The 26874-nt window shown below is 40.1% G+C and overlaps 1 protein-coding gene and 1 pseudogene across 3 annotated transcripts in view; both read left to right on the forward strand.

Annotated features, from left to right (window-relative positions):
- Positions 1-449: 449 nt before the first annotated feature.
- Positions 450-2781, forward strand: Gm52854 (annotated as a pseudogene).
- Positions 2782-4990: 2209 nt separating this feature from the next.
- Slco1c1 (solute carrier organic anion transporter family, member 1c1) overlaps positions 4991-26874 on the forward strand; it is a 45824-nt gene continuing 23940 nt past the window's right edge. For all 3 annotated transcript variants that reach the window (NR_149743.1, NM_021471.3, NM_001177772.2), the window contains exons 1-7: positions 4991-5379; positions 12091-12243; positions 13279-13420; positions 19817-19949; positions 20687-20820; positions 22729-22875; positions 25370-25468. Coding sequence is in view for 2 of the 3 variants with exons in the window: in NM_021471.3 (NP_067446.1) it covers positions 12115-12243; positions 13279-13420; positions 19817-19949; positions 20687-20820; positions 22729-22875; positions 25370-25468 (784 nt within the window). In the remaining variant the exon portion in view is untranslated. The remainder of the gene's footprint in view (positions 5380-12090; positions 12244-13278; positions 13421-19816; positions 19950-20686; positions 20821-22728; positions 22876-25369; positions 25469-26874) is intronic.

The following is a 26874-nucleotide window of genomic DNA, read 5'->3' on the forward strand; positions in this document are numbered from 1 at the left end:
TTCAAGTCCGTGAAATTTGCCAAGAAAGAACAACAAACAGAAAGAGGGATGGGGAGTAAGAGCATCTAGGAAGCAGTGGGTACCAAGCACAGGCAGCTACCGAGGTCTGGATAGGCATGAGACAATGGGTGTTCCAGGAGAAACTGCAACTGCTTCTTTGGAATTCGGTGCTGTGATTCTAATCCTCTGTATCTCTGAGTGCACCCTCCCTTGGGAAGAGAGATTTAGCAGGTTAAATCAAGTTGGAAATTTCCAACGATCTCAGTAGAGTTTCCAGAAAAGAAGGAAGAATTTTAGGAAACACCATGGTCATATGATACTGATAACAGGTGATAGAGCTTGACTAAGCATTTTAGAGTAAAAGGACCCCAAAGTGTGATTAGTTTCTTGTCTCAAAGCTGGAAATGCCCTGGAGTGTGTCTGCAGCCTTTTTCACGCCAGAGGTCAAAATGCTAGACGCATCTAACTCAAAAACACCTCTGGTTCTGCTGGGGCCAGAGACTGAAGGTACCAGAATGGAGTGAGGTGTTTCCTGACCTCTATGCTTCCTAGAATTTATACTGAGAGTTGTCCTGAAACTATTAGTTACTTCCACACCTAAAATGGAAACTGGACCAACCAGAACCAATTCATCTCTACTTCATCTTCCTCTACCCACTAAAACCTTATTAACTCCAAAGCAATTTACCTGGAACACCCATTGTCTCTGATCCATTCATTCCAGGGACCTCTTCAGCTATATAGGAGCTCTGCCTTCATTCTCTCTCTTAAGATACTTCTAATAAGATACATCTGTAAAACTCAGCTTCTGTGATCTATGAATTCCATTTTTTCAGATTCACAAAACACACTCAAAACCACTGACTTCCAGTGGCTTTGGTAGCCATAAAGTTTCTAGGACCCTATTTCCCTAAGAAAATACACAAGTCAAGAAGGCTCCTCTGTTTTCAAAGACACTCTGAAATTCCCATATCAATAACAGAGGCAGAAATTACCTCCAAGACTCCAACTGACCACAAAAAGCCAAAGATCCTCAGCTGACCCCAGGAAGTAGAAAAGACAAGGAAGTTTCTTCCTCTACTGTTCTGAGATAAGCTTAGTCCTACCCATTCCTTGAAAACACTGTTCTGGATTGTTTTATGTCAACTTGACACAGGCTAGAGTCATCTGAAAAGCAGGTACCTTCGTTAAGAAAATTCGTCCATAACATCCAGCTCTAGGGCATGTTTTTAACTGGCAATTGATATTGGAAAGCCCAGCCCATTGTAGGTGGTGTCTCCCCTGGGCTGGTGGTCCTGGGCTCTATAAGAAAGCAGGCTAAGCAAGTCTTGGGGAGCAAGCCACTAAGCAACACCTTCCATGGCCTCTGCATCAGCCCCCTGCTTCCAGGTTCTTATCTTGTCCTGACCTCTTTGAAGATAAACTGTGATATGGAAATGTGAGCCAAATAAACCTTTGTTCCCAAAGTTGTCTTGGTCATCATGTTTCATCAAAGCAATGGTAACATTAAGACATACATACACACATGCACACACAGAGAGAAACAGAGGGAGAGAGGGGGGAGGGAGGGAGGGAGAGAGAGAGAGAGGAGAGAGGAGAGAGAGAAAGGGAGAGAGAGAGGAGTGAGGGAGAGAGGGAGCGAGAGAGGCAGAGACAGAGACAGAGTAAGGGTCATGCCCTCTGTCACTGCAGCCCTAGGGTCACTTCCATGGTCATTCCATGGTCGGGTTCTCAGCACACTGACAGAGTTCAGTGGCTGTGACAGAGATGCTATAACTCTTTGTTGACCTTTGACCTACCTAAGGCAAAGTGTCTTAAATTTTTCTACTTTATACTTGTTTTCCTAGGACATTTTACATGACACAGATGTATCAAATAAATTTAATTATTAAGCCATAAAGAAATTTATTTCAAAGTAACCCTTTGATATAAATACAGTTTTATCAAACATAAAGATTAAAGCAATCTTGCATACTAATGAGATACTTGTTTTACATAAAAAATAAGTTTTGGCTAAATATTTGATATTGCTGGGTGGAAAGCATATTAAATAATTTCCGGAGCTGATTCAAACTTTGAGTTTTTAAACATCAATGCTGATAATAAGATTTTATAAAAATATATGATACAAAATGGCAGAAATATGCTTAGGGCCATTTCAGAAATTATTGGAAATTCTGTCCTAATCTCAAACTAAGATTAACTGAAGAATTTTAAAAAATAAAATTCAAGTTAGCAACTCAAACATAAATTGTTGAATCAAACATTTTAATATAATATAATAGATGTATAGGCTAATTTGATGTAGGTCGAAGAGTGACATCAGGAAAGCATTGAAATTCTTGTTTGTTTGTTTGTTTGTTTTATAATTAAACCACTTTGCTTCTATGAGAGCAGAAAATTTTCCCCACTTCTGACATCTTAGTGAGGGTACAGTCTCTGTCACCCTCTGAGCCCAAGGACAACAAGAAGAAAGATGCAAGAAAGTTGGCCAAAGAAGACAAAGACTCAGTATATAAGTCTAGTGACAAGGTCAAAAGGAAGTGGTCCAAAGGCAAAGTTTGGAACAACTTCAACAATCTTGTCCTGTTTGACAAACCTACATACAAAAAACTCTGTAAGGATGTTCCCAACTGTAAGCTCATTTCTCTTACTGTGGTCTTAGGGCTACTGAAGATTGGCTGTTCGTTGGCCAGGACAGACAGCCTAAGCACACAGCCCAAGTAATTTACACCAGAAACATAAAGGATTGAGACACCAGCTGCTGATGAGGATATATGAATAGGTTCAATCAGCTGAGCATTTGGGAAGATAAAACTTTATTAAATCAAAAATAAATAAATAAATAAATAAATACTTACATACATACATACATACATACATACATACATACATACATACATACATACATACAAAAGGCAGAAAACTTAGCTCCGCAGTTAAGACCCTGCAAATGAATACCATGAAATTGCCTGGAATCTGAGCCTGTGTTTCAGACACTGTTTGTGGGCACTGTGAGCCACACAGGCATATTCAAGGCCAAGTGGATGTGTGGTGTGTTCAGAGCCCAGCCTTCGGTGGAGTCTCACGATTCACCACAGCTGAACTCTACCAGAAACACCTCAGATTTCGTACCCATTTGATTTTGTATTAACTCTGTTACACATCTAGAAACTTTGTACTCTTGACACATTTTTGTAACCCCCTTATTTAGGTAGGCAACCCCATTTGGGGGTTAAGTGCACAGTTTAAGGAGTGGGGATTTAGAATTTGGAGGTGAGAATGACAGCAATGTAGTATACAATCCGTACAAGGCTGTGTTCCAGAGGCTGTAAGGAATGTGTAAATGTTAGCTACGTGTACTCATGTTGACTGTGGATTGTGCAAGGAAAGGAGTTGTGTTAGAGACTGATTTGAAAAACACTGTAATAGTTCAAAGTACACTCAAATGGGAGAACTAAGTTTTGTTTGGTTTGTTTTGGTAAAGATAAACAAGTCCTTTGTCATTTTGGTTGATATGCACCCTTCCCCCTTTGATAGTCAATCACCACTTGTGGACATATTGAAAAATTTAACACAAAGATGTTTGATCCCTGCTTCTGAAGGCAAGGCAGTCCCAGCTTGACTGCTAAAATAATGTTCTTGGTCTTACAAGAGTCTACATACAAGTGCTTCCGTTTTGTTTTGTTTTGTTTTGTTTTGTTTTGTTTTGTTTTGTTTTGTTCTGTTTTGTTCTGTTTTGTTTTGTTAAGACAGTCTTGGGCTGGCTTTGAACTCACGGAGCTAAATCTACTGTTTCCTCTTCAGTGGTGGGGTTAAGTGCAGCACCACTCCTAGCCCATTGCTTTTTTGTAAGGTTTAAGATAAGCCCAAGTTTCTTTCCTTCTTCTTTTATCTTTTGCAGTAAAATGTACTCATGAAAATGTTGGCTAATAGGGCTATGGAGATGGCTCAGTGGTTAAGAGCAGTGGCTGCTCCCATAGAAGGTTGTAGTTCAGTACCCGTAGAGCAGCTCACAACCACTTAGGACTCCAGTTTCTGGGGATCCAACACCATTTCTGGACTAGGCAGTTATATATGCATGTGGTGCAAATAAACTTATAGAAACACATATACATAAAAGCAAAAGTAAAATTGAAAACAACTGGCTACTCATCGTAACCATTGTGGCAGCTGAAGTTACATCTGTGATAAAGGCGCCACTGTCTGCTCATTTTGGATTTTTGTTCGGAGTAGATATGACATCATTTAATCTTTGGATATTCCATGGAAATCTCATTCTGAATAACAAATACATAGCTCAATAGCAGAACATTTTGAGATTAGGTGCCCTGCTCAGAGTCACAGCCCTGGAAGACTAAGTTGAACCTTGGAGAATCCTGGTGACAAATTTACTTACTGGTGGAATCAAAATGGGAAAAAAAAATCAGTATTTCTCAAATCCTCTAAAATCATTCTCTTGGGAAGAGGTTTGGTTTGAATTTTTTCTCAGAGCAAAGCTTTCTCTTTCCTTAGGCTTAGGTAGTGTAAGTAACTGAATGCCAAAAAATCCAATTGCTATTTTGTCAAATTTCAAGGCTCATAGGGTGTGTGGATGGAGCTATTGATTTTTTTGCTTTGAAAGTGAACTCCCCCTGGAAGGATCCTGCAGAGCTTTGATCCTGACCTGAAAGTATTCCTGCAGATTCTAGAAGCCCAATGGTGAGGGAAACAAAGCAGGGAACTGGCCCAAGATATTTTTTTAAAAAAATAATAGCAAACAAATAAATACAACACAACAAGCCTGGCCCCTTGATGTCCCTTAGGACTGGCTGGCTGGAAGACTGATTGGAAGGAGAAGGGGAGGGGGTCTTTGTTACTAACTTCCTTCCCTGCCCTGGCTTCTGTTTCCTCACCCCCCCAACCCCCTGTGGAATGGTGTTTTCTGGGATCAGCAAGTAAAAATCACAAATGGTCTTTTCTTTTTTTTTTTTTTTATTTTCCTTGTTCCTCTATAAACAAAGCTTTATCACGTGTGGCCTTAAACTTGCTGCAAATTGCAAAGAAATGGCTCAAAGGCTCCAGCTCTTTCTGTGCCCTGGGAGCTGAGATGCAGGGCAGTGCCCTTGCCAGGGTGCCCAATTCCCTGCAGACTGCCAGAAAAAAAGAGGCCAACTGGAAAGACGAAAGAGAAAGACTGCTCAGGGGTGAGATCAGACCCTTGGTCTTTTCTTTCCTCTAATCTGCCCTGTCTGTGCCCACCAGCTCTCTTGACTTGCCAGAACTGTTCACAACTTCTGTGGGGTGCTGCCTCAGTTTCCTGTTTCAGACTGTGCTCTGTGATCCAGACCCTTGCGAACATTCTGAAAGGAACTGGACAGCTTTGACTTCTACCTCCAGGTAGGATTTGGCTTTTCTTGTTTATCTGTCTATCTGTCTATCTATGTATCTATGTATCTATGTATCTATGTATCTATGTATCTATCTATGTATCTATCTATGTATCTATCTATGTGTCTATCTATGTATCTATGTATCTATGTATCTATGTATCTATCTATCTATCTATCTATGTATCTATCTATCTATCTATCTATCTATCTATCTATCTATCTATCTAGCCATCCATCTAATCTATCTATCTAATCATCTGCTTTTATTTGTGTGAGCAATATGCCTTGTTCTCCCAGGACAGATGTTGATAATTTGACACTAATTTCTGCAAGGCTTTAGCTTATCTATGCTACTTCAGTAAAAGCCAATGGCTTCCCTTGTTAGCTGGGTGAAATAGGAGAGGATTCTGATTAAAGATGACAGGTAAACTCAGATCTGCTTTCAGATTTAGGCTTTGTTACTTACTAGTTGGGTAGTTTCTGTTAGATTGCTTAACATCTGTGAACTAAATGATTTTATAAGTCAAGATGATGATGTTGAAGTTTTGGGATTATTTTAAAGGTTACAATATATGCATATATCACACTGAATAGAGGTGGTGTTTATGATATGTGAGTTTGATACTAAAATTATTTGTAGTTAGGGGTGGGAGATTGGAATTCTGTGTAAGACACATTGCTTCTCATGAAAAAAACCCCAGGTTATTTTTAAGACCCCTGGAAGAGAAGACTCCCAGAGTCAGAACACTTTGCTGGTGCAGAGATGTTCAAGAAGGGAAACTGATCATGGGTTCCTCTCTGGGCCTCTTTACAGCCCATGCAGATTGGCTGCATCTTCCTCACTGGTTCAGAGCACAGGGCCTATGTGCATCTGTGTGACTCAACTTAACCTATCTTAGCCACCTGTGCTCCTTTAAAGACTAGATTCTGAAACCAATCCATGTAAACAGAGAATTCAGCTTTTTATAAAAAAAAAATAAAATAAAAGCTTGGCTTGTTCTTTTTAAAATCTGTTATACCTTAACCTAAAATATTGAATGAAAACTTTATCATCTGTCTTTTTATTACTTATCTTTAATTTTTGGAAAAATAGAATCAAGTGAACCAAGAGATAAAGGATATATCCAAACTGTGCTCTAGTCCTTCTATGCAAATGCAGATGAGGAGAAGTGGGCTCTGGCTTTGACCATGGATGTCTACCCATTCATGTCATTGAACATTTCTTCCTATCCTTTCAAGGCAATGAGAGACTCACAATAACCACCAGCTGGAGCCTCCTTGAAGCATATTGCGGGCATGCTGATTTGCATATTAGGCATTAAAATGCAGTTCAGTTTCTGCAAAACTATGCAGTGTCAATTTTTTAAGTGTTACTTTGCCAGATCACAACATCAACCCAGACCAGGATACCTGACCATTGTTCCCATTAGAATGATTATGTAACATCTCCAAATACAAGAAAATAGCATACTGAAACATCTCAAAATTTTGAATTATTGTTTTTAGCATTGCTACTGTATGGCGCACACATCTTATAGTCAAGCCATTTGCTCTTTTAAAGAAAGCTTTAGTTAGAGTGATGTATGACATTATTGAACACTTATTTGCATATTCTAGTTAAGAGCTTTAAAATCATGTTGAACAGGAAACAGTGTATCAATAACCCCTTAACAGGTCAAATTTAATTATATCATTTTTGTAAAGGATTATGGTTTTGTTTTGTTTTGTTTTTTCAAGGCAGGGTTTCTCTGTGTAGCCCTGGCTGTCCTGGAACTCACGCTGTAGACCAGGTTGGCCTCGAACTCAGAGATCCGCCTGTGCCTGCCTCTGCCTCCCAAGTGCTGGGATTTAAGGCGTGCGCCACCACTGCTCAGCAAGGATCACATTTTTTTATTTTCCGACTGAAAGCCGTGTTAGGAACTTTATTTAACCGTCAGTCTAGAATCACCATCTAGGACTTATACTGACACATGCAGACAAGCACATTAGAAAGAAAATGTAAATTAAATATTATAAGGTGTACTACTAATGAAACATGGGCTTAATAGGACAGGAATATATAAGTTCGGTGGCTTTATTGCAGTTAGAAAAATTATATTATGAAAGAGACATAAAAATTATTATTATTATTATCATTTGTTTATTTTACAATCAGTATGCCATCCTTTACCATTATGGCTTTAAATTTTCACTCTACCCAACAGGTGTCAAAGAATAGTTTAGTCCATGCCTTAATAAAAACAGTTAAAATATTTACAAATGCAAAATACATGTTTTCATAACTGGAAAGTTCACCTGAGAATTCACTGTAACATCGCCATTTGCTTCTTTCTTTTTTTCCAAGTTGTTAATGCGGCTGAGTACCCTCATCCCTGTATCATGTATGTTGAATTCCTAATGTAAAACTGGCTAAGCATCAAGCTACAGTAAACTGTTAGAAAGCTTGCAGGTGGACAACCAATGTTATATCCATATTTATTCTGAATATAACAATTTAACAAATTAATTTGATTGTAGCTATAGTATTCAAATAAGGGGCAAAAATTTAAGATGACATTATTGTATTGAGTCAGACATGACAGCTTTAAAAAAAAAATCACCAGCCTTGAGAAGGCCGGCTTATACAATAAGGAGCTCTGATTGTGTGACTATGCAAAACACCAACTAAAACCACTGTCCAAGCTCTGCATGAAGGAAAAGGCATACGTTGTACACATATGATCCTCCTATCATTTGTCTTCGGCATTCCCCCCCCCCCAATATTTCCTTGAAACAAATCTTCTTAGAAAAAAGGAGCACATTTTAAAGTATAAATTTACTATTATTGTTGTTGCTTTAAAAAATCTTTCTGGTCTATCTACTTTATGTAGTGATATTTTTAAGGTTATTGAAACTTTGATTCTCTGCATCTAAGTTCATTTCTTACAGATACTGTTCCTTGCACTGTTATAAAAATCAACTCTTCTCTGTTTGATTTCTATAACTATATTTCCTTCTTCACCTTACCTTTCAGTGGCTTCTAAGATTTCATTGTGATGCATCACCATAATTTGCTGTCCATCTAGATCATTTGGCTATTTGGATATTTTTCATCCTAAGCAATGACTCCTCCTAGATGTTCAACTTCAGGTACCAGGTAGACTTGTTGGAAAAGCTACTGAACACTGCAGAAGCCTGTGTTTCTCAAATAGCATTTTCATTGTTCTGGAAAGCATTATTTTGAAAAACCAGTCTTAGGAACTTAGTGTATGTATAGTTTGTATCACTGACCAGTAACAGTTTTTCTTAGAGTTCTGATTTTGTTTCTGTTACTGCTGTTTTATTATTGTTATTGTTCATGATTCTTTTCTATTAGAAATAGATGTTGAATGATATCAATTAGCAATATTAATCAATCGCTACTTTTTTAGAGTAATTTAAATTTGAAGTATTGAGCCGTTGATTTGAATTTGATAGTATTGGGTGGTAGTTTATAATCTATAGGTTTGTTCTGAAGTTTCTTCTTTTTTGCTGTCCTTGGGAGATTTTCTTTTTCTTTTTTTGGGGGGGGGTGGGAGATTTTATAATGAAGGTTTCTTTAGTGTGCATCAATAAACAGTGACAGTGAATCCATTTTATTCTCAGCTTGCTTTCCTTAAAAGGGACCCCATGATAAAGCAGTCTTGCCATTTCATTTGTCCTTAGCGCCTTTGCTTTGGTGTATGGTTTGAAAGCTCTCCTCCTCATTGTCTGTTTTTCTCTTCTGGACTATGTCAATACACATATTATTTACTTAAAAGTTCTTCATTTTGTCAACATTTTACACTTATCTGTATATTTTATACATGATTTTGGTATTACTAAGTGTCTTTATTTTTCTGTTGTTCTTTTTTTATATTACACTTTGTTTTTTCTTGTAAATGCTCTCTTCATTTTTTGTTAATTATTTTATTTATTTACATCCCAAATGTTGCCCCCTCTGAGTCCCTCCTTGCAAAGTTTTTCCCCATACCCTGTCCCCTTCACCTCTGAGAGGGTGTCCCTAGGCATCAAGTCTCTATAGGATTAGGTGCATCCTCCCCCACTGAGGCCAGACAAGGCAATCCTCTGCTGTATATGTGCTGGCTGGCCTCAGACCAGCCTGTGTACACTCTTTGGCTGGTGGCTCAATCTCTGGGAGCTCCCAGGGGTCCAGGTTAGTTGACACTATTGGTTTTCCTGTGGGGTTCCCAGCCTCTTCAGTTCCTCCAATCCTCCCCTTAACTTGTATATTGGGGTCCCTGACCTCAGGCCAATGCCTGACTGTGAGTATCTGCATCTGTCTGTCAGCTGCTAGCTGACTCTCAGAGGACAGTCATGCTAGGCTCCTATCTGCAAGCAAAACAAAGCATCAGTAATAGTGTCATAGGTGGTGTGGTGCCCAACTATGGGATGGATCCTAAACTGGGCCAGTCACTGGTCGGCCATTTCTTCGGTCTCTGCTCCATTTTTGTCCCTTCATTTCTTTTAGACAGGAACAATTTTGGGTCACAAGTTTTATAGGTGGGTTGGTGTCCCCATCCCTCCACTGGGAGCCCTATCTAACTATTAGAGGTGGTCTTTTCAGGTTCCATTTACCCATTGTTGGACATTTCAGCCAAGGCCACTCACATTGAGTCCTGGGAGGCTCCCCCAGCCTAGGTCTCTGGGACTTCCTAGAGATTCACCCTAACCCCCAGGCCCCAACCCCCAACCCCAGGAGCTACATTTTCCATACAGTCCCCTGGCTCTCTGGGCTTCTCTTCTGTCTCTTGCCATACCTGATCCTGACCACTGTTCCTTCCTCCTCCCCTCTACAATTCTGAACATCCTCCTCCCCTCTACAATTCTGCCCCAAATGCAAGGGCACCAACATTTGTAAAAGTAACTTTACTGAGCCTCAAAACACACATTGGACCCCCACAAATAACACCCCACTCTCACCAATGGACAGGTCACTGAAACAAGAAACTAAACAGAGACATAATGAAACTAACTGGTGTTATGAACTAAATGGATTTAACAGATATCTACAGAACATTTCACCCCCCCAAAGAATATATCTTCTCATGGAAACTTCTCCAAAATTGACCATATAATCAGAAACAAAAGCAGCCTCAAGAGATACAAGAAGATTGAAATAACCCCTTGCATTCTATCAGATCACCACCAACTACAGCAAGACTTCACCAACAACAGAAAAGAAAGTCCACATACTCATGGAAACTGAACAACTCTCCACTCAATGATAACTTGGTCAGGGAAGAAATAAAAAAAAGTAAAGGCTTTATAGATCAATGAAAATGAAGGCACAGCATACTCAAGCTTATGGGACACAAAGAAAGCAGTCATAGCATAGAGTGCTTTCATAAAGATACTGGAGAGATTTTCAGCACACCTGAAAGTTCCAGAATAAAAAGAAAGAGGAGTAGGCAGTAGGAAATAGTCAAACTCAGGGCTAACCAATTAGAAACAAAGAGAACAATACAAAGAATCGACAAAACCAAGAGGTGGTTCTTTGAGAAAATCAACAAGACAGATAAAATTTTAAGTTTTACCCATATTCCTCATCTTTTGATTGGGAGTTATGTTGACTAATTTAATTGCTTTGAATTTTTTGTTCTTTCACTCCCTTTTATTTGCTCATTTTTAAAAACTTGTGTTTATAAGATCAGATACTCTTATAGTATTAAAAAAAAACTTCCTTACCCTCTCTTTTAAGCCTCATTCATTTCCCATAAAATAAAGAATAAAGACATCATAAACATGAGCAGAACAATTTTAAATTCTACCACATGCTTGAAAATTTACTCCAAATATTATGTCTCTAGTCAGAGTAAGGAGTATTGGAAGATATCCCTTTTAGTGTACAAGTGGGGAATCTTGTAACCAATGGGTTGGACAGTAGTTTTAATTTTTGAGTCCTGTGGCCTGCATTAAATTATTAGACAAACTCTGCTTCGTGTAAATGCCCAACAACCTGTAGCACAGGATGTGTAAATATTAATGTGAATAGGGACAAATAGGGTCAGACTATACAAAACTGTTAAGAGTTCGGTCAGGAGGAAGAGAGCGAGAGGAGGGTGGGAATTAAGCATGCGAAGAGTTTTCCTTCCTCTAAGGCAAACTACAGCCTGTCCTTTCATCTGAATTCAATCTAGGCACCGGACGTTTATCGTCCACATTCCTTCCCCATTAGCCAAACGGCACACAAAGTGGACCTCTTCCTTTTTGCTTCATTTTAAACTTTATTTGGGTGCCAGAGGAATGCTAAGGTGCTTTGGGAATCTGTGATGGTGTCAACCTCTGCTATTCATGTCTTGGAAGCCTTAATTCTAATGAATCAATATTCAAGAGGTTGGATTTCTCTTCCCCTTCCTGCTTGTGCCCAGTTTAATCTGGCAAGACCACAAAGTCAGCAAAATTCTGCCTCGTTATTTATTCCAAAGGCAACATGGAAATTTATTCTTTGCTATAATGAGGCCCAAAGTGAAAAGATTGAGAAAGAATGCTGGCTGTAGGGTCTCGATGGCAGGATTCGTTAATCAAATATCCTGTCTGATTTTAATTGAAAAATGTTGCCAAACTTACGGTAGTAAGAGAAGATAGTGATGCTTTAAATTATACCTATAGAACTATAGTCTTCTGTGAAACGGAAACGTCTCTAAATCATGCAGATCAGAAATAAATTGCTGTTTCCTTTTAAAATCAACTTTGACAGGCTGGGATAAGAAACATTCTCATGATGGACACCTCATCCAAAGAAAATGCCCATTTGTTCCACAAAAATTCAGCGCAACCTGCCGGAGGGCCATCCTTTACAGTCGGATATCCGTCCACAGAGGAAGCGCGGCCATGCTGTGGAAAACTCAAGGTAGAGGGTTGGGTGTCGTTTACAGCTCGACCTTCCTTCCTGACAAATGAAGCTACGTGAGGAAATTACTTTCTTTCTTTTCTTTTCTTTTTTCTTTTTTAAAAATAAGCTCTCAATGCAAACTACTAAGACCACTCATCAAGCGATGAAATTATTTTTGCCTCCTGTGCAGGCTACGTGGCTCTCCTGGGCTCCCTTGAAAGCTCTTCCTAGATAAGCAGAGGAGACAGAGAACCAGACATTTATAAAAGCACTGCCCTGTCCTGTAGGTTGTACTAATTATTTCCACACTGTTTTCCTTTCCCGAAAGCAAACTTGGCTTGGCTTGTTACACAGAAAGAGACAGGTGTCTGCGAAACTCAAGCCCCCCTTCTCTATACCAAATAACACCCACAGAACATAATAACATTGTATTTTAATAACTGAGAACCTGAATTCACATGGATTCTGCTTTACATATATAATTGAAACATGTGTATTAAATTATAACCAAGTATCAAAGAACCACTGAAAATTTAAGAATAAATTTAACAACTACAAACCAACTCAAGTAGACTGAACATTTCAGTTCAGAATAATTCCCACTGTTGTACTGTGATTTCGAAATGCAAAATAGGCAAGGACTTGAGGGAAGTCCTTGGGTGTAGTGATTTTCACTTCTTTTATTTCCTTACCCATCAATGGCTCTTCCCCTGTCCCTCACTGCTATTTCCAACACTAGACTCCCTTTAATGTCCTTTGTGGAGGAGTAGGGGAGTCCTGTGAACATTTTACATGCAAGTCCACAGTCATTTCAACTGCCAAGTAACTTGGGTTGTTGGGGGTGGCGGAGAGGAGAGGGTCTTTGCATGGTCTTGGGGCTGATTTGAGCTCCAACCGTGCTTGGGTCAAGCCATCAATGGAACACACTTGCGGTTCCTCCCAAGACCACTCATCAAGCGATGACCTACTAAGATGCTCCAAATTTTGTTTCCTTAGAAACTTCTGAGCTATGCCAAGCTAGTCTGGTTATGTGTAACTTTTCGTGCTTTCCAGGTGTTCTTGGGTGCCCTGTCGTTTGTTTACTTTGCCAAAGCATTGGCAGAAGGCTATCTGAAGAGCACCGTGACTCAGATAGAGAGAAGGTTTGAGATCCCTTCCTCTCTGGTGGGAATAATTGATGGTAGTTTTGAAATCGGTAGGTATTACAGAAGCCAAACTTTTTCTTTAAGCCCAAGGTCTTTCTCCTGAGCCTGCTCAATGCCATCCATCATTGTCTGCTGAGATGCAACCTGCAAAATCCTGTTTGGATTAATCTGCCAGGACCTTATGTTATAAGGGTAGAGATATAAAAGAAATCTATTCTTTCAGTGAGCAGACAAGCAAAAACAAATTTCCTGCCCCCAGTATTCATTACTTGAGGCTTAGACAAGTAAGTTATCCAACAGAGGTGAGACTTTCTTTAGGGGGAGATGAGGTGAAGATTGGTGTTTTGGATTGGAATATGTGGAAAGTACCTCTTGGAGAACTGAGAATTTGTGAGCATTCAGGGGGGCTCTACAAATGGAGTTCATATATTTAATAAGTAGATGCTTGGGGGCTGAAGAGATGGCTTGGTGGTTAAGAGCACTGACTGCTCTTCCAGAGGTCCTGAGTTCAATTCCCAACAACCACATGGTGGCTCATGACCATCTATAATGGGATCTGATGCTCTCCTCTGGTCTGTCTGAAGAGAGTGACAGTGTAGTCATATATATATACACACACACACACACACACACACATATATATATATATATATATATAGAGAGAGAGAGAGAGAGAGAGAGAGAGTCTTAAAAACAATGAAGTAGACAATGTATTTTTCCACATATTTGCTGAAAGGAAAGAAGGGGGATTGTATTAGCAGGAACACTGGAGTAGAACAGACTGAAAAGCCTCTACCCTTTGGTATCTCTGGTTTGGCAATTGCTTAGGCCTCTGTCTTTACAGAGTGATTTTAGTCACTGATTTGAAAGAGTGGAGAGAGTGTCGTTCCAGTTAGTCAGCAGAGTTAATAAAAAGGAGAGGCATTTAATGCTTTTTCAAAGTTAATAAAATAACCCCTTAGTGGTCACCAAAGTCATTTGGGACAAACAAAACAGCAGAGAAGTCTCTTAACTGTTTTAGTGCCAGATTTACCTGTAGTGTGTGGAATTTACATCTTCAACTTCTTTTTGTAATTTGCTTTTTGATTTTATTTTTCACTTGGGATGTCATGGAGAAAGTGAGACCAATGAACATATAAAAATTTCTGGCTTTTGCAAAAATGCAGTCCTCACTTCAAAAAGGATGGGAGGTGGTTTATTTTGGAGGCAAAAAAAAATGTATGGCCATAGCTCAGGGGCACAGATTAGGCTACCACATGTACCCTGTTCTAATCTGGTAACTGTTTCATGAAGATTTTATTGTGTAAGAACAAAGAAAGCTGCAAATCAACATTCTTTCCAACATCTTGGTGTAAACATCAGGTTGGTAGTTATGGCAAAGTGGGAGAAGCCTCTACTACTGGGCTCAGAGGCCATCTGATGGCGATAGCTTTTGAGCAGCTGAATTTTAGAGATCTATTCATATATTCAAAGGGATTTACTCAATAGTCAGAAAGAAGTCATGTCATAGAGAGGTGGGTGATAAACAGATGCGAAGGGGATTAAGATGGCCTGAGATAATTTGGCTCTGAACGCAAAATTCCAACCACTGGAGTTCTAAACAAGGCATCAGCTTTTGTCCATGGGGCATTCCTGCAAATGGGTTCCCAAAGGTTCCGGAACCGTATGAATCACACTTTAGTGGCTGTTCAGATGTCTGGGAAATGCTCACGTGCAGGTGCCGATTCTATAAGGAAGGCGCCCAAGTTTCTACTTGTTTTTGTTTTAGATTACATTAGTTGTTTATTTATAATTAATTAATTAAGCTAGTTAGTTAGTCTGTATATTTTCATGTGCATACACAAGAGTTCCATGGTACACATGTGGACGTTAGAGGATACCTTGAGGTAGTCATTTATGTCCTACCATGTGGGGCCTGTGGATTGAACTCAGGTCATCCGACTTGGGGACAAGTGTCTTGACCTGCTGAGATATCTCAAAGCAAGTCTGCATTTCTTGTTGCCAGAGGTTATCAATGTTGTTAGTCAATAACCCGAAACACATCATAGTTCTAAAATACCCTATTTGTCTTAGTTAGGGTTTAATTGCTGTGAAGAGACACCATGACAATGGCAACTCTTATAAAGGAAAACACTGGCTTGGGTACAGTTCAAAGGTTTAGTCCATTATTGTAATGGCAGGACATATAGGCAGATGTGACACTGAAGAGGTATCTCAGAGTTCTAAATCTGGATCCTCACGCAGCAAGAAGTGACAGTAACACACTGGCCAGGCTTGAATTTTGAACCTGAAAACCCACCACTAAGTGACCCACTTCCTTCAGCTAAGCCACACCTACTCCCACAAAGACATACCTCCTAATAGTGCCACTCCCTATGGGTCAATGGGGACAGTTTTTATTCAAATCATCACCCTGATTATACCAGTTCCTTATGTGTGACCTTCTTTCAAGAATTAATGCTTGCCCTATTGATAGTCCTGAACTGAAGGACCTTGGAAGGGTGAGATCAGGTGACAGACTGCATTATGGGAAGAAAGGCATATTGATAGGAAATGTCTGCCTACTGAGTGAAGCTGAGCTATGACATGGAAGTTGATATGCCAATAAAAATGATACATCAAACAAGTTTAATTTTCTCACTCTTGGTTTCTATGTATAAACATAGTGCTAGAGGTACTTAAAATGATGGAGTATAAACATTCTATTGGGTTTCCTCACTATAAAAGACAGAAACTCCACAAAGATACTCAATGCCAGCATCAGGTCTCTACACACATGCACACGCATGTGCACTTCACTCCCACATACATTTGTGCCCAAACATGTGTGGAAACACACACACACACACTACATACCCCCACATATATATACAAAAAGTTATATATGATAATACATACATTCAAAAACTTGGTTGAAATTCTTTTAATTTCAATTGATCATGTATAGATATTCTAGCATTTTCTGAATGCAAAAATCACATGACTGGAATAGAAGACACACACATACACACACACATATTTTTTAAAAAATATCTAAATGTGCCATTTTTTTCTTTTCTTACTCAGTTGACCTGGGGACTATACTGAATTGCAGTGGTGATAATGAACAACCTTCTCATGAATCTGACTTAATACAGTGCTTTTAAATTTTCACTATTCAGCAATTCACCTATTGCATTATTTTTATTTAAATATTTAAATTATTATTAATTAGTTATTAATTTGTTTTACATGGTTTTTAGTAACCATATTTTAAAAATGTATCTATTCAGCACATTTCTCTTTCTTCTTTCTGCTTTTCATTGCTTGAATTTTTTGAGACATGGTGTCTTGCCCTGTGGTCTTGACTGGCATGGAATTCACTGTGTAGACCAATTTGACCTCATACTCATAGAGATCTGTCTACCTCTACCTGTAGAGTGCTGTGATTGAATGTGTGTACCACCATGCGAGGCTCAGCAGTTTTTATACTTCAGTGTCTGGCTGCACTGAGGGCTTCACTACACATTTCTTCTAAAATGTCGTTTTCCACCTGTTATATGATGGTTTAATTAACAGATTTCTTCTTAGCTCCTATTCTCACAGTCCTGAAGTAAGCTGTACTTGGCGGGCTGCACTGACTAGTCCTTCTGCTAGTGGGATCTTTAACTTCAAATTCACTACTGTACTTGGCCTCCAATGGCCATTTCTTACTCTGGAACTTGTTCAGTTTTTGTTTCTGGTGCAAAAGGTAACTGCAGTTATTTGCTTTCTTTTCTAAAATTTGAAATTTTGGAGGTATGTGCATAAAAAGTTTCAAGTTTGGTAAAACTTTTATTAAACTCTACGGACCTGTTATTTTTTTATTAATTGGTTATGTGAAGTATGGAAGAGTTTTCATAATCAACTTAGTGTGTGTGTGTGTGTGTGTGTGTGTGTGTGTGTGGTATGTGTGTATACATGTGTATGTGCATATATGTACACAGAAGAACTGTGTAGACATGCATTTGTGGAAAACAGAGGTAGACTTTCAGCATCTTCCTTTACTGCCATCCACTTTATCTTTTTAGGTAGGGTCTCTCACTGAACCTGTTGCTTACCTTTACATCCAGGTCAGCTGGCCAGGAAGCCTTTGGACTCTTCCAATCTCCACACTTCCTCCTCAAGGCTAGTGCTGAGGTTACAGGCACCAACCTCTCACCAGCTTATATGTTGGTGTTGAGGATCTGAACATAGCCAGCACTTTGCCCCAGAGCCCTCTTCTCGGATGCTCCAATTCATTTTTTGTATGTTTTGAATCATGCATCTCTCCCATGTATCTCTCCTGGGAACTCAGAAAGGCTACCATTATAGCAGGCACAGGAAACGTAATCTTGTGGAGATAGGGTGGTGGTGAAATGGCATTATTCATTAATGTAACAAGTAACACCCTTCAAACCAGTTCCTTATTGTAAGGGTTTGGTAAAAAGTACATAGGCTGCAAAAGTATTGCTATAAAATGTAAGCCAGCCTCACAAACAGAAGGACATGACCAGCCTAGTCCTTACACCAGTCAAATGCCGAAGAAGTACTCTCAGGCATTGCTTCTGTAATATGCAAACTTTAAAGAGCTGAATTCTTCAAAGAGCCAAGCCCATAGACCTCATTTTTTAAACTACGTTTTCTACATTCTTCTTATTATCCTTCAGGCTGTAAAATTCACCACTCATTTTCCAATTGACTAACGCTGGCAGTATGTCCAAACAGTAGTAAATCAGATGATTGCTTGCAGATGGAAGCAAACATGATTCTGCTGTTTGGAAAGAGCAAGAACAGCGTCAGAGTCAGGCCACCCATCAGCCCCCATAGTCAGCCTATAGGGAAGTGTTTGCTTCTTATCTAGATGGGAGTTCCTGCAAACCAGACTTCCCAAATGATTATAGCTAAGATGTGAAAGGTTCTCAAGACATGTGCCCCTAACCCAGGTTTCTCATGGTGTAGTGCTATAACAATCTGCAACATTGTATTTGATTTAACCTTGCAACCACAAATTCCTTGACTGGACCATGGTTCTGTGGCACCAGAAACTGGATGTGCCAAGAATTTTTATCTCCCTTTGCAGCTTCTCCTAGGGAGTCTTTTATATAACAAAGCCTGGGAAATTTTCCCTTAAGACACATTGAATCATAGAGCTCATGAGACAGTTCACTCAGTAGTGTCATGTAAACATCACAACCTGAGTTTGATGCCTGAATACAACAACAACAACAACAATCAGGTATGATATAGGACCTTTTCTTATTCTAGCAGGAGATAGGTCTGCCAGCGTAGGTAGCCAAGAAAACCCAAGGCTGATGAGTAGAGACCTTATCTTGTAAAACAAGGTAAACAGCATCTGAGAGATGACACCCAAGTGTGACCTCTGACCTCCAACATGTGCATCAGTGCACTTGAGTGCACACAAGCACACGTGTGCACGCACACACACACACACACACACACACACACACACACACACACGAACATGTACAAATAAATACTAACCTATTTCATGATGTTTTATTAGACTGTTTTAGGACTATGCAATTCCTACTTTAAAACCAATGTTCTTCAGTTATTCTTTTTAAATGGCTGTCTTGTAAAAATATTGTATTCATGGTTTTTGTGCCTTGAGGGTTAGTTGTTTGTGGGGACAAATTTTCTATATTGAGTCTCTTTGTAAAGAAGTCTTTGAACAATTACAAAGTATCATTTGTGTAATTGTGGGTCTAATTTTTTGTTTCATTTAAAGTGAGTTATTCACCTGTTTTTGTAATACCTTTCTTTGGGGAATATTAGCTGTAGAGATAATATAGGATCTATATTTCAAAAAAAAAAAAAACTGGGAAACTAACGGAAGCTTTAATCCAAAGCATTAGTTAATGAAGAAACTAATGAAATTTGCTGCAAAGTCATGAAAAAAATTTAAATATCAACCCAAAGAAGCTTTATATAATTTAGATTTATTTTTAAGTTTTAATTATGTGTGTAGGTGTGTGCATACGAATGTGGGTGTCCTTGAAGTTCAGAGGAGGGTGTCAGACCCCCTACAGCCAGGGCTACAGGGAGCAGGGAGTTACCCAGTTTGGGTGCTGGGAACAAAACCTTGTCCTCTGTAAGAGCAGTAGGCTCTCTCCACCAAGCAGCCATCTCTACAGCCCTCTGTCTACAATCTAGTTTTCTGATAACAGGCTTTTAAAGGAACAAATGGTCAGTCGTGGTAAAGCAAAATGGGAGAGGGATGGTAACTGGAATATTTTGACAAAAAAGGATGAGGTGATTAAAGTCATGAATTAGCAGCTACTTTGGCTCCCAGGGGAGCAAGCAACATGACAGGGGGCTTCTTTTAAGTGAAGCTCTGCTCAGTGTACATCATTTGTTTGCTTTCGCTGTGGGCTGTTTCCTAGGCTCCCTAATCTGACCAAGAATGCTTCTTCTTGCCCCCAAAGGGAATCTCCTGGTCATAACGTTTGTTAGCTACTTTGGTGCCAAACTTCACAGGCCAAAAATAATTGGAGCAGGATGCCTGGTCATGGGCTTCGGAACTATGCTCATTGCTGTACCCCAGTTCTTCATGGAGAAGTAAGTCTAAAGCATCCATCTTCCCCAACTTCCCCATCAATGGCGGCTCTCCTTCTCCTTGTCTTAAAAAGTATAATTTTGTCTTGTTTTCAGAAAGTAGGTATCGTGCTAGGTGGCTCTAGCTTGTCAGATATTCAGCTTAGTAGATAGCTCAGATAGCCTTAAATTCACAGCCTTCCTGCTTCAGTCTCCTCTGTGTGTGTGTGTGTGTGTGTGTGTGTGTAATAATTTCCAGCCAACTTCATTACCTAGAGGGGAAATCCAGAGTAAGAATTCCTTCTGGGAAAATGTCTCTAAAGCTATGATGTATATTATAGATTCTCTAGAAGTGGCCTGTGAGTGTTCTGGTAAGTCTGTAATTCTGATGTCCTAATGCCTCAAGATGTTGCAAAGTTGATTTCTTTCTTTTTCTGACTTGGAGACAGTGTTGGTGTTTAGTAAATGTAGGTAGATACCTCTTGTGTTAAGTGAATAGGTGATGGACAATCATTATCTTTTATTTTAAAAAAACTTAAAATGATTCTTGTTTTTATTTTCTGCTGTGGGTTCATGGGTGGCATGAATACTTACTGCCACCTGTGAAGCTAACTGCTATTCAGTGCTGGTTTGGTTTGGTGAGTCTGATTTGAAGGAAGATGCCAACCCAACATGATCTCTTCATTTGCGGGCAAACAAAGGAAACCTCTGTGTTTAGCATGCTGCTCTCCTGTCAGGGTAAAGGTGCTCTTTATATGCAGGTACAGCTATGAGAAATATGAGAGGTATTCCCCGTCCTCCAATGTTACTCCCAGCATCTCTCCGTGCTACCTGGAGTCCAGCAGTCCATCACCAAGCTCAATCCTGGGGAAATCACAGAACAAAATAAGTCACGGTAAGATGATTTTTAAACACTGACTTGTGTGAATGAATAGTTTTAGCTGTTATATATGCTTTAGTATGCATATTAGTTTTTTCATGAAAAAACATTAATATTTGAAGTATTTAAGTGCCCCAAACTACTACAACTACAGTGGGAAGATGGCTCAGTGGGGAAGGATGCTTATTTTGCAAGCATTAAGACCTGAGTTCAAAGTGCCAGCACCTACTTAAAAAATCTAGGTGTGTCTGAACATGCCTATAGATCCAACACTGGGAGACAGAGGCGAGAGGGTCCCTAAAATTCACTAGCCAACAAGCCTAGCTGTAACAATGAGCTTTCTGTTCAACGGGAGATTTTTTTTTGTCTTGAGGCAATGGGGCAGGGATACCCCAGTTTATAGCACAGTACAGTTAGAGCACATCACCAGAGCTCACTGGCCAGCCAGCCTGTGAACACAGCCTTGTATTTTCACAGGCAAAACACCACACACATATGTAAACACACATATGTAAACACATATGTAAACAAATGCCTATAATTCCAGCACTCCGCAGGCTGGGGCTGAGGCTGAGGAAGAAAGGCTGTGACTCCAAGGCTATCTGGGGCTATTTAGCAAGTTGAATATCTGACAAGCCAGAGTCACCTAGAGAAATGTATCAACGTACCCACCAGGAGAAAGGTCCCAATGTGCTCTGGCATCTGAGTGCATACAGGGATAGGCCTGTGTACTTGTCCACACTGTATGAACTCACAAACAACTAAACAGCTCCAGAGGGATAAAGCAGTGTGCTATGATCACACACACACACACACACACACACACACACACACACACACACACACACACAGACACACACACACACACACACACACACGAGGATATTCTGGTGATCAAATATGGAAAAGACTACCAAGTCCTTACTGGTGACTGGCAACATCTACCAGTGATTCTGAGTAAGGTGGGCCTTGGAGTGAAAAGAAAATGAATTTCATAAATAGAAACACCAATCTAAAGGATTAGAAAAAAAAGAAATGTGATTTTTCCCAGGGTTAAATTTAATTTTCTCTTTATCCTCTTCACACCATGCTAAAAATAACTTCCACCTCCCAATGTTGCCAAGAAACCTCCAGTTAAAAATACCTGAGAACCACTTAGCCCAGCATGCGCCTGGGAGAGAGCATTTAGATGTGGTGGTTACAGAAGGCTGTCAGCATCTTAAACTTTATTACAGTGCCTAGATAGACTCTGGGAAGTGGTCTTTCATTTGCATGACTGATGTAACTACCCTGCCACTTACAGTCAGATTAGAGCATGGCATTTATTAATGTATCCTTAAACAGTCAGCTCTAAATAGATTCAACTCTAAAAGTATTGTCAAACCTTGTTTTGGTAAGAGATGGACTGCTAAAGAATATAAGATGTATAATTTTTATACGACTTATTCCCAGAATTCTAAACATTGTTGATTGCTACCAAATATAATTGTAGGCAATTATCGCCCACATAAATACTGGAACTTCAAGTAGAACTTGGGCAACAATGGCAGATACTTGGGTTTGAAAAATTAGAGGTGGATAGGCATTTGTTTGATCATGTCTTTTTTTTTTTTTTTTTTTTGCTTTGGATAGCAAGCTGAAAACCACTGTGGTATAAAAGGACAAATATCTCTGTGTAGGTACAAAATGAGATGAAGAGAGAGAATAAGTTAAAGACATAGCAAGAAGCAAGAACCTCTTAGGCCCCTGGACATATCTGTGAGAGAGACAGAAGTCACAAATCAAAACGAATTCCAGGCTCACTCAAACGCTTATCAGATTAGCACTGTGGCAAATTCTGATTCCACTCTCTAATTCAGTTAGAAATGTAGAATTAAGCATTTAACTTTGATAGTGAGCTAGCTTGTTTGCTTTTCTTTCAAGAATGTGTAGGGGATTCCAGCTCCTCCATGTGGGTTTATGTCTTCCTGGGAAATCTTCTCCGAGGGTTAGGGGAGACGCCTATCCAACCCCTGGGCATCGCCTATCTGGATGACTTTGCCAGTGAAGACAATGCTGCTTTCTACATCGGTAAGGCCTTTACCTCATTCAGCTCAGGACCTGGGGTGCCTGGTCCGAGCCCTTCACATCTACTCCAAATTCAGCATGGAAGTTTTGAGCACTCAGTCCCCTTGCTTCAGTTAACTGGGAGCCGTCAAGGCACTTTAATCAACCTCTGCTGAGTGAAGCAAAGAACACGGAACTAAATAGCTGTGACCTCAATGGCATGGGACCTTATAAAAGCATCCTCAGGGCTTCAGAGTTTAGCGATTGCTTTTAATGAGTGTGTGTGTATGTGTGTGTGTGTGTGTGTGTGTGTGTGCTTATGCGCCTCTGTATGTCTATGTGTATTTGTGTATGTGACTGTGTGTTGTTTTTGCAGTTCTAGAAACTGCCTTGCATTCTATAAGCCCTAATTAACTAAAGGATCTTTTATTTCATTTTTTTTCCTGTTTGAGATAGGAAGGGGCTCTGAGATCTTTAAAGCAGGTATAAATGATAGAAAAGAAATATAAAGAAAACATAAGCGAGGAGTGGAGCAAGGAAATCCCATCCCAGAGGACACTTGAGCAGCCGTGGTCACCGCTTTCTACTATAAAAGGGTTAGGGAAAGCACTGGAAAATCTCTCACACAAAATGGACAGTAGGAATGAACTAGTAAGCTCAGATGCATTCACACACTATTTAATTGGTGTCCCTCATGCCCTGGAATTCAGCTAGAAATCACGGCGGCAGGGATGACTACAGTGTGTCCTCTATTTAATACATCAATTTTGATTCTTGGAATTCTGATCTTTTGAAGGTGTAGCTTTAAAGGACAAAGGGTAAGACTGGAGGAGCGGTTACACTAAGGACTACTGTTTCTGGCTACACACCACAGAAACCCCCAAAGCCCTGCACATGCTCAAAGAGGCTTAACTTAGCCACAGACTCTGTCTCTAATGAAGGCTATACCATGCATAACTCAGAACCTAAAAAAGAACTACATAGGGAAAACTGCAATTATTCTGGGGACTGGGAAGGATTTACCTTCCTCTGGTGGTCTTCGGGGACTACACACAATCGTATACTCGCCTCTGTCCCAAAAGAGGCCAGGGAACGATGTCTCTTCATGCCTCCAGCTCATGTCATCTCCAAGGAATATACTTGTTTGAGTTCTGCCGTGAAATGAATGGCAGATGTGCGACACTTAGCTGAGCAGGACAGCCTTTCTGCTTACTAGTGACACTGCCCTCTGGATAACCTGCTCCTGCCATTTATTCAGGCTGCCTCTGACCTGTGATGAGCTTTCTAGATAAACTTAACTTGTTCCAAAGTCTACCCTCTTTGCTAGCTCCTTCCGGAGTCGGCACTCTGCCCACAGGGCTTCCTCCCCAGCTCCGCGTGAGTGAGCAAGCTTTCTTACTGAGGTGGGAAAACCCAAACAGAACTACTGTATGCTTCATCACTGATGATAAAACATGGTTGAAAGATTACAAAACCAGCATAGTTCTGACCTGTTTGGTTTTGTCTCATGTGGCCCCGAGCTCTGTCCTCCAGCCCTCAAGTGCTTGCCCAACCTGTGCACAGCCATACCAGTTGCAACTGAAGTTTGATTCATGTTTGCAAATTAGCTTTGTCAGAGTCTTGGCGTTATTTCTGTGAACTGATTAATATGTTAAATGTACTAGTTTTCTCCCCAAAAAGAGAACGATGTATTTCCTGAGCCAGTGCAATTGAAAAATTTAACAAAGTTCAGAGCAGAGACTGAAGGGAACAACCAACCAGAGACTGCCCCACTTGGGGACCCATCCCATAAATAACCACCAAACCCAGACACTATGACAGTTTCCAATAAGAGCTTGCTGAGAGGAGCCTTATATAGCTGTCTCCTGAGAGGCTCTGCCAGTGCCTGGCAAATACAGAAGTGGATGCTCACAGCCATCCATTGGACAGAGCACAGGGTCCCCAATGAAGGAGCTAGAGAAAGTACCCAGGGAGCTGAAGGGGTTTGCAGCCCCATAGGAGGAACAACAGCATGAACTAACCAGTAACCCCAGAGTTCCTTGAGACTAAACCACCAATCAAAGAAAACATATGGAGGGACTCGTGACTCCAGCTGCATATGTAGCAGAGGATGGCCTAGTCGGTCATCAATGGGAGGAGAGCCCCTAGGTCCTGTGAAGGTTCTATGCCCCAGTGTAGGAGAATGCCAGGGCCAGGAAATGGGAGAGGATGGGTTGGAGAGCAGGGGGAGGGGGGAGGGGATAGGGGATTTTCAGAATGGGAAACTAGGTAAGGGGATAACATTTAAAATGTAAATAAAGAAAATATCTAATTTTTAAAAAGAATAAAAAAAATTAACTGAGGAAACGCTCACAAAAGAAATGCTGAAGTAAACCAAATACCAGTGGCTTCTCATATTTCCTACTTTGCATTTTATCAGTTTATCAAAGCAGAGCTAAATGACAGCTATTCTCCTTTTTCCTCTTATCCCCACTTTTAATGTTTTATTTTGGATTGGCTTGGTTTTATTTTTGTACAGGGTGTGTGCAGACAGTGGCAATTATAGGACCCATTTTTGGCTTCCTTTTGGGCTCATTATGCGCAAAACTGTATGTTGATATTGGCTTTGTGAATCTAGGTAAGTAGATTATTTGTTTATATTTCTTTATTTACACTTCTCTCTGTGTGTGCACATGCCATAATTCATTTGTGAAGACCAGAGGACAACCTGTAGAAATCAATTCTCTCCTTTCACCTTGTGCGTCCTGAATGGAACTTGGGTGTCCAGGCTTGCTACAGGTGCCTTTACACACAGAGCCACCTTACTGGCTGGATTCACTTTGTATTTACTCATAAATTTCAACTACTATAATTTTAAATGGGACTTTGAAAGATACTACATTTTATCTTTTTTAATTAAAAAATGTATGCATATGAATATTTGCATGCATGTGCAGTAAGTGAGTGCTTGTGGAAGAGGTCAGGAGATGGTGTCAGATCCCTGAAACTGGAGTTACAGACAATTACGAGCCTCTGTGTGGGTGTTTGGTAATATAACCCTAGCTCGACAAGAAGAGCAAGTACTCTTAACCACTAAACCACTTCTCCAGCCCCCAGATTTTGCTTTTAATATAATGTCAAGGTGGTACTCTTTCTTTATTAAGTAAAAATAATCCATGGAATACACTTTGATACTGAAGATGCAAGCGTTGATCGGTGCACACGGATGGACAGGTTAGTGGTTAGAAAAGGGTAACCTGTGGGCTGTTTATTAAGGCAGAGCCTCTTCTCCCATAGCTGCCAATTCAAATGTATCCAGCCCAGTTCAGAATCAAAACTGTGGCTCCTGGCACCTCTTGCCGGTCTCAGATGTGTCAACATTTATGATAGAGACATCAACTGACAAAGCAAACATAGGAGTGAACGTCACCGCGACCAAAATTCTCTTTCTTCTAGTCCCAGCCTCTCTTTTCTGCTCTCCTTTCCCCAACTAGGCAATTATCTTGGGGACTGGTAACCATCTTTCCTTGAGGACAGATGGATCTTAGACATTCAATGTGAATCAGATATGTTGCTTCTGAAGGGGCAGAGGGATCTAGGGTGTTTTACTCTCCCGACTCTCCCCGGAGTTTTAGGCACTTCCGCAGAGCATGGTGTAAAGGCATGGGCCTCTTACAGCCTTCAGTCTCTGACTTTTTAGATCATGATTCAAACAGTGAAACTGAAGTCCCCCATAAACACCTTTTCTAGAGATCAGGGGTAAGGGGCAATGCTGAGTGCCAAGTATGATTATTAGATGTTTTCTATTTCATGTGTGTTTGTGAACATGTGAACACATAGGTATGTTCATGTGTGTGTGAACATGTGAACACATAGGTATGTGCATGTGTTTGAACATGTGAACACATAGGTATGTTCATGTGTGTGAACATGTGAACACATAGGTATGTGCATGTGTGTGTGTGTGTGTGAAAATGTGAGCACATAGGTATGTGTGTATGTGAACACATAGGTATGTTCATATGTGTGTGTGAACATGTGAAC

Source organism: Mus musculus, chromosome 6, assembly GCF_000001635.26.
Source record: "Mus musculus strain C57BL/6J chromosome 6, GRCm38.p6 C57BL/6J".
Taxonomy (NCBI): domain Eukaryota; kingdom Metazoa; phylum Chordata; class Mammalia; order Rodentia; family Muridae; genus Mus; species Mus musculus.